This window comes from Octopus bimaculoides, chromosome 7, assembly GCF_001194135.2.
Source record: "Octopus bimaculoides isolate UCB-OBI-ISO-001 chromosome 7, ASM119413v2, whole genome shotgun sequence".
NCBI lineage: Eukaryota > Metazoa > Mollusca > Cephalopoda > Octopoda > Octopodidae > Octopus > Octopus bimaculoides.
In genome coordinates this window covers 25,002,064-25,011,264 of record NC_068987.1, presented here as the reverse complement: position 1 = coordinate 25,011,264, position 9,201 = coordinate 25,002,064, and the positions used below count along the sequence as shown (strand labels likewise).

The following is a 9,201-nucleotide window of genomic DNA, read 5'->3' as shown; positions in this document are numbered from 1 at the left end:
TATATATATATATATATATATATATATATATATATATATATATATATATATATATATATATATATATATGTATGTATGTATGTATGTATGTATGTATGTATGTATATATGTATGTATAGCAGCAGTAGTAGCGCCAAGCAGTAATGAAGATGTAAACAAACTTTAGGATAGTTAAAATATGTTTGTGGCATATTTTAACTTCTAAAGGTAAATTCACTGTAGTTACCGTGAAAATGAAAAAAGATATTTCTTATGATAAGTCTACTCAAAGCTTCCCTCTAGCGGATTCTCTGACGTGCGTTTCTGGCTCTTTAGACTTCCTCAATGGGAAATAATACCGCAGAGATAACCCTGTTTTTAGATGAAGCTACAGTTTTGAATTTGCCCAAGGTTAACTCCCTTCGGTATTTTCCATTGAGGAAGTCTGAAGAACTAGAAACGCGCCTCTGGAAATCCGCTAGATGGAAGCACTGGGCAGATACGATTTTTTACGCCTCTTGTCATAAGAAATAATTTTTAATCTTCATGGTAATTGCAGTAAATTTACTTTTAGAAGTCAAAACATGTCACAAATATATTTTAACTAACCTAAAGTTCGTTTATTTTTCATCTCTACTGAATTTATGCCTACCTCTTATATGGTCAGTATTACATCTCGTAATCGACTATTATCACCTCTTTGGTTACAGGTGAAGAGACAATGAACTCCACAAGGGTTTAGTAAAAACATTTTTGAACTGTTCGTTTAGTATTTAACTTATCTTCATGGGGTTTCCTGTGAGGGAAAATTTTCTCATAAATTTTTTGGTGCAACAGGCGAAGACAATTGTCCATGAATTTGTGGGAAAATGTGGATTTGATTTCGAATCCTAGCTTTGAAATCTGATAACCATTCGCTACACATTCTAAGGGGGGCGGGCTACATCCAAGTCATGATTCCTGGGTACCCTTCTGCGTACACTTTTTAGCTGCTTAGATAACCGAGGCTTGTGCATTTAAACAGCCTGGAGAATTCATCTAGTTGTAACTCTCCTCCGCAAACTCAGCTTTCAAACATACAATTAAATAAGAAATAACGTCAGTGAAACATCAACGCTATCACAATAACTTATTCAAGGTTACTTTCCTTAGCGTTAAAACCAAAATATTACCTTTAAGTAATGGGTGACAGATACAGTATGGCGTTGGACAAACTGCTTGTGCGATTTACTTCTAAGTTCAAATCTTGTATAACTTTAATTATTATCATTCAGGCGTCGATAATTATGATCAATTACATATATACTGAGTTATGTGTATTCGGTCCCTTCCCGTAAAATCATCTAGACAAGTGCCTATGCTATAAATCTCTATTTATTATTCTTATTAAACCAATAGGACCAAACGATCAAGGATTGTTACTGAAGAAATTCTGTGGTAGAGAAACTCCTTCCTTGAAATCTACTGGCAGCCATCTTTTCGTTCGACTCACTGGTCACATTAAACATGCAACTCGCTTCACCGCCGTTCATTATTCTGAACCGAAAGGTAAGTGGATTTTTATGGAATTCTAATTAATCAGTGGTGCAGAAATAAAGAGAATTAAAATAGATTATTCTAAAACTCATTGCATCGTTTTCTAGATACTTATTTACATTTCTATTTGTCTTTGTAAAGTCGGTCGCTTATATCTTATCATCTACTACTGTCATAAATCAATAGACAAGATTATTAACTCTTATTACCCTTATCTAAAAACCCTTATATCTGTAAGTAAATATCACAATATTGTATAATTCCGCACTGTAAAGTACAGCTCCATAAGTTATATTAACGAGTTGTTTGTCAACTTGAAGTTCACTGTGGTTGGTGTCTTAGTGAGGATTAAATTTGGTCCTTATCTGCTTCATATAAAACATAATAATAATAATAATAATAATAGTGCTCTACTGTCAGAACGAAAACACAATATATATATGTATAAAATCTGGAAGAAAAATAACCTAGATAATGATTTGGATATTGAAATTAACCCTAATAAACTAGCTAATATATGGAGATATATTGCCAAAACAAAACAAAATATGAGAAATAGAAATAGAACACTTAAAAGGAAAAATACATCAAGAAAACGTAGATAGCAACCACACAGCAATGCCAAATAATATCATAAGCACTGGGACTGTAAAATACGAAGACAAACGTAACATGTCCAACAAAAACGAAGTTAACAACGAAAGACAACAAACCCAGACTGTAGGAATGTGTAATTATTTTTTTATTGCTAAACACAGAGGGAACAAACAAGGTTAGACAAAGAAATTAAGTCGATTACATCGACCCCAGTGCTTAACTGGTACTTATTTAATTGACCTTGAAAGGATGAAAGGCAAAGTCGACCTCGGTGGAATTTGAACTCAGAACGTAACGGCAGACGAAATACCGCTAAGCATTTCGCCGGGCGTGCTAACGCTTCTGCCAATTCGCCTCCTGTACCCAGACTGTAGGAATATATATATAATGATAAGCAAAATGCACCAAACCAGAATACCACAGACACAAATATAAACGAAAGGGAATATTAAGCAAATCTAAAACCTGGAAACAAAAATGAGTATAATCAAAGAATTGAAAGCCACAGATCTCCGTATGGATCACCGATTGCACCTCCCAAGAATTAAGATTGATAATAAAACATCAATAATAAATTGCATGAACCTGGCAGTCACAGAACTAATAGCCACAGAAACAAATGTCAATATGACCAGACTAAATGATATAATATATGCAGCAGCCGCTGTGGCCACAAAAGAAGCTGGATACCTCCTCAAACCCATCCAAATAGGCGTATCACTACCCAAAGAAACCCTGTGGGTAAATAATATCCAGATAAGAGAAATAAGAGAAAGGATCTGTCAATCCTTAATGAAACTAGTAGACAATCAACACTGCTAAGCAACAAGAAGAGAAGAAAAATGCTACGTAAATATAAAATTACACAACAAGGTATACATGAGGTAAAATAACAGTTGAAGCTAGATATCCTTGCCAAAGCACAAAGAATCCACCAGTATGATAAACGTAAACGCTTCTTTGAACAAAACAAACAGCTCAGTTCCATCCCCAAAAGATTCTACGAAGAACTTAGCAAAAATAAAATAGACATCAATGCAGCACCAATAGCAGAGGAAGTGGAAGAATTTTAGAAAGGAATATGGTCGGTGAAGGAACAACCCCAGAAAAGGTCTATCAAAATAACGAACTCAGCACCTGAACAACTCTGGACCCCTATAACAACTGAAGAGGTCACCCAGGCACTGCAAAATCTAAACAACTGGAAGGCACCCGGGAACGACAAGATCCCCAACTTCTTGTTAAAATACCTAAGAGGAACACATAAAATGCTGGCTGAGAAATTTAATGAAATAATAGCAGAGCCAGAAACAATGTTAGAATGGCTCACGAAAGGGAAAATTATCCTAATTCCTAAATCCACTAAAACGGCAAATCCACAAAATTATACACCAATAACTTGCCTCCCTACAATTTACAAAGCCTTTAATGCAATAATATCGCAGAGAATGAGCAAGCATCTGGAAGAAAACAAACTGTTTCCAGAAGTGCAGAAGGGATGCTGCAAGGGCTCATACGGATCAGCTACTGATCAATAAAGCCATAATTGAAGACAGTCGCAGAAAGAAGAAGGGTCTAAGTATGACCTGGATCGATTACCGAAAGGCTTTTGATAGTATTTCCCACACATGAATCCTAGAAAAACTAGCCATGAACAAGGTAGCACCAATAATCATAAAATATGTAACATATTCGATAAATAAATGGCAGACAGTGCTACAGCGCCAGATAAAAGAGGGACTCATAAAGGCCAAAGCCATTCCCATTAGAAGAGGAATATTCCAGGGCGATACACCCTCTCCACTCCTTTACTGCTTGGCACTGGTACCTTTATCTGACCAGCTAAACAGAACTGGATGCAGATACAACTGTTACAACAAAACAATCAGCCACCTCTTATATATGGATGATCTAAAACTGTACGCTACAAATGATAAACAGCTGGAAACATTGCTACAGAAAGTACATTGATTTCCCAAAGAAATAAACATGAAATTTGGCTTAGAAAAATGTGCCAAAGGAACCTTGAAGAGAGGAAAACTAGTTAAGAGTAGCAACATTACACTAGGTAATGCAAATTATATGAGAGAATTAGACCAAAGCCAGACATACAAATATTTAGGAATCAATGAACTAGATACGATACAACACACACAAATGAAAGAAATATGATACTTACATGTAATTGGGAAATGCTTTTTAGTTAGCGTTAGGAAGCTCTTTGCTGTATTAGTGGAAGCTTCTAGATGGATGGAGGACTAAACCATGTTAATTTTCGCTTTCTACCTATGTCTTGTAATTGAACGATTCCACAAGTTCGATAAAATAAGTACTAGACAGGAGTAGTCGCTGGGAGCGATATGACTGACTGGACATTTGAAGATGAAACATTAGAAATCAGTAAAGCATTGTGTGCGTGTGTGTGGGTGCGTGCATATATATCTATGTGTATATATGTGTGTTTGTGCGTACATATATATCTGTATGTTTGTGTGTGTGTGTGTGTGTGTGTGTGTGTGTGTGTGTAAAAATGTGTATGTATATAGTATAAATATCATGTTTCAGTCAAAAATTTCCAGTCACAAGGCATTGATTAACCCAAATCTTAACTGAACAATTCATTGTACAGCGAAGTCGAGTCATAGATATATTCGTCATTACTATCTTTATAGTTATATAGTTATTTTCATAATTATTATCAGTATTTTGTGAATGCTGTATAAGCCCACAGTGCACACCCATTGTGTACAGTTTATTGCACATCAGAATAGATTACACAATAATTCATTTACTTTTCTCTAATTACATGCAATACCACATTATACCGTGTTATAGAAACATTTTCAGTATTATGATATATTGGTACTTCAAACATTTTTCCAAACTCAAGAGTAATATTTAATATTTCGATTATTTGTAGAAAATAACTGCCCTGTTCTGAAGCTGCTTCATGCCAAAAGGATAACCCAATTCTTCAATGTAACACCATTCAGTTTTCCGGATGATGGCAGGTAAACAATGATCTGGATTATATAGTACCTACTATAACTTTGGATAATATTGGATATCGTAAAATAGCAATACGCTCTGCACATGTACTCTTCGTACAGCAAAATGTTTATATATATATTGTTAACAGTTTTCTTCGTATTTCTTGCTTAAAAACAAGAGTATTTTATCTGTTAGTTTCAGTGATAAAAAAAATCTGGTTAAATAATCCAACCAGAATCGAAATGGAGATCACACTTTCTCTTTAATCTAAGGTTGTGGCTTCAAATTCTTTTCTTCATTAACATTAGATATATATTCACACACGAAAGTATTTCTTTTGCTTAGGCGATGTCATATTATTGCTTGCTTATTGTCCAGCTTATACTATCATATGGGAAACGACAACATTCAACAAATTGCTTATAATTACATGAGAAAAACTCTTAACATATGCCGTTAAAGCTCGTAATATACAGAATTCGTTACTTCTCATTTACACAATCGTTGCCATCATCTTTACCATTTTCATCACCACCGATATCATCATCCTCATCCTCATCATCATCATCATCATCATCAGCATCATCACCACCTCCGTCGTCATCACTAATGCTATTATCATCACCAACACCGTCATCATCATCACTGATATCATCATCATTAGCAGTAGCAACTATCAACTACAAAGTACACTTGCTTTGAGTATGATCATGAAATCGTTATATACTCCGTTCCCTCATCAATCACTCTACCATTGTACACCATTAAGGTCTTGATAATGATTTTTGGAGGCAATCCACAGTTCATCCTTCCATGGGTCGATTTTTAGATGATAACTTGGCTGATGGACAACGTTGTGTGTCATTCATTGGGTTCTAACATTAACGAAAGCTACACGTTTAATAGGACATGTTCATGATCAATTCAGTTGATCCACTCCAGAATATTACTGCCATATATCGCATCGATGCCGGAGGAATACGATGTAAAGAAATGAGATTGAATAAGAAAATGCAGATTTGTCGTTCACAATAAGTGTTTTTGGACTAACCGCCCCTTAAATGGCTAATAATGGCATTACTCAATTGTTACTTATTCTATCGATTCCCAATAGTATAAAGGGTCAAGTCAGGGGTATTTCAACTGAGAACTTAAGATATAATTAAATACCTCAAGTTATGTAAACTAACACTCCTCGGTTTCAACTACCCACCGTCCTTTTTTTATTTATGCGCCCTTTTAAAGCCTAGCCAGGCTCATGGGCCCGATTTCCCGGTTTCTATGGCGTATGTGCTCCCCCTAGCTGGACGGGACGCCAGTCCATCGCAGCGTTACTCAAGAAACAGGAAGAAAGAGTGAGAGAAAGTTGAGGCGAAAAAGTACAACAGGGGTCGCCACCCCACCCCCCTGCCAGAGCCTCGTGGAGCTTTAGGCGTTTTCGCTCAATAAACATTCACAACGCCCGGTCTAGGAATCGAAACCGCGATCCTCCGACCGCGAGTCCGCTGCCCTAACCACTGGGCTATTGCGCCTCCACACCCACCGCCCTAACTTGGACTAAATCGTTTCTAATGTAGATAAAAAGCCTGAAATTTATGAGGAGTCAACCGATTATATCGAACTCTATATTTGACTGGTATTTTTTAATTTAACGATTTATGAGAGTTGAAAGGTGGGACTTGATCTCGTAAAGAACCGGAACAAGTATCGCAAAGCATTTTGTATGAGGCTCTTGCGCTTCTGCCAACTCACGGCCCGATGCCAAGTTTTGAAAGGAAGGTTTAGTCAATCCCATTGATCCCAGTACTTGATTGGTGCTATATTTTATCGATCCTGACAGAATGAAAGGCAAAGTTGACCGCGGCATGTGAACTCAGAACGTAAAGAAGCGGTAAAACTATCGCATGACTACATCAGATGATCTAAATATATTGCCAAGTCAATAACCTTACTTACACTAAATAATTGTTTCAAACTTGAGCACAAGGCTGTCAATTTTGAGGGAAGGGTTTAATCGATTACACTAGCCCTTTTACTTGACCAATGCTTTACTTAATCGACCTCGAAAGAATGAAAAGCAAAGTCGACTTCGGCATGATTTGAACCCAGAATGTAAAGAGTCGAAAGAAATGCTGTTATGCATTTTTTTCTGATCCAGTAACGGTTGTGCCACTTCACTGCCTTACCTGCACTAAATGATAGCTTCAAATTTTGTTACAAGGGCAGCAATTTTGAGGGAAGACGGCAAGTCGGTCACATAGGCTCCGATGCTCAACTGATACATATTTTATCGACTCCTGTATGATTTGATCTGGTGTGCTAAGGATTCAGCTTGATCACCGCCTTACCAGTTCTAAACAATCCTTCTATTGTAGACACAAGGCCTGAAACTTTGGTGGGGATGGATTTGTAGTCGATTACATTGACCCCAGTGCTCAACTGATACTTATCTCAATTCCGAAAGGATGAAAAGTAAAGTCAACCTCGGTGGAGTTTGAACTCAGAACGGAAAGACAAATGAAATGCCATCAAGCATTTTGTCTGGCGTGTTAACAAACTTGCACTAAATAGCAAAAGGTAAAATTGTGAGCCATTTGGTTTAACCTTTTGCTTATTTGGTTTTGTTTTATTCAGCCTTGTCATATCTATTGTTGCAGGACTTGTAAATGGTTTATTTCAAACGGGGGAGGAAACGACACCATTCTACTGCAGTTTCTTTTTACGAACATGGGAGAAGAAAATGAAGACTGCCAATCAAAGTATATCGCTGTATATGAAGGTAACAGTTATGTTTGAATACACACAGATATGATTTAAACAAAATTTAAACAAAACCATACATATGAAATGAAAATAAAATTAATCATTAGAGTAAAACATCTTGAACAAAGTCTTACACACGCACATAACACATACTCACACAGCGCACATGCAATACACACGCACACAGAGTGAGTGAGAGAGTGAAAGAGAGGGGGGTAAGTGTGTGCATGGATATATGTGTGTGTGTATGCATATACCAAAGTGTGCCGAAAATGTCTTGACTTTAAGAGTATCGTGAAAGTCCTAGCTGGAGGTCCAAACTTCCGAGTTCTTTTACGGAGCTTAGAAAAACTTAAGGACCGCTGCAATAAGTGTGTGAATCTAAGAGGGGAATATGTTGAATAAAATCATAATTAACTGATCTTCCTGTATTATCTTTTACCCAAAGCCAGGAACTTTTCAACATTTATACGTGTGTGTATGTGTGCGTGTGTGTTTATTTGTGTATGTGTGTGTGTGTGTGTGTGAGAGAGAGAGAGAGAGAGAGTATCATTAACGATAGCGATATACATGTGAAAGTTATAGTTGCTAAGTCAATTGATATTAGGTCACATCTATGATAATTCATATCACAACAACCAAGCTAGTTGTACTGTATATAAGTGCCAATTTTACAAATAGATCAATACAGTACTGGAAACGGTGGCAACACTGTATAACTAACAAGTGCTTACTTCGCTTGCATTGCGGGATTTAGACTCTATTATAAGTTTGCAAAGTGCAAATGATTCAATTCCAGTGTATCTCAGAATATACTCTTTCCTTGTTTCGTCATGAACGAATACTAAGTCTTAAGTAGAGTAATATAATCTCCACTTAAACGTGGGTGTTCTGTTAGAAGAAACTATACTGTGGTAGATAACAGATAAACTCTCATGTTGGTTTTTGGTATAAAAATGTACACTTATCGCTAGCAGGGAGATAAATCTCAGCCACCTTCAGAGCCGCTTCAGCGGCGCTCAGGATAAACAAGGTTTGTGGTGGGAGAGGTTTAGTTATCATGAGCACTATTACATAAAATGCATAAATATAGGTTTTTTTCCAGGTTCGCCAAACTCAAGAACACTTCTGAAAAAGTTTTGCCATGATGAAAATCCGATATTCCAAACTGAAACGAAATCGTTCCATGTGATGTTCTACTCCGAACACCCTATAGTGGATGTATCATTCGTAGCAAAATACGAACTTCTTTCACGTAAGTCCTTATGCGGGTTGTTTTGCTGGTTTGTGTGTGTGTGTGTGTGTGTGTGTGTGTGTGTGTGTGTGTGTGTGTTT

General features: G+C 36.7%; 1 protein-coding gene across 1 annotated transcript in view; it reads left to right on the top strand.

The window, feature by feature from the left end:
• The window catches only part of LOC106882802 (bone morphogenetic protein 1), a 58,508-nt gene that overhangs the window by 33,747 nt on the left and 15,560 nt on the right, over positions 1 to 9,201 (top strand). The window contains exons 10-13 of the mRNA XM_014933585.2: positions 1,378 to 1,527; positions 5,033 to 5,123; positions 7,761 to 7,882; positions 8,972 to 9,121. Of these exons, the coding sequence (XP_014789071.2) occupies positions 1,378 to 1,527; positions 5,033 to 5,123; positions 7,761 to 7,882; positions 8,972 to 9,121 (513 nt within the window). The remainder of the gene's footprint in view (positions 1 to 1,377; positions 1,528 to 5,032; positions 5,124 to 7,760; positions 7,883 to 8,971; positions 9,122 to 9,201) is intronic.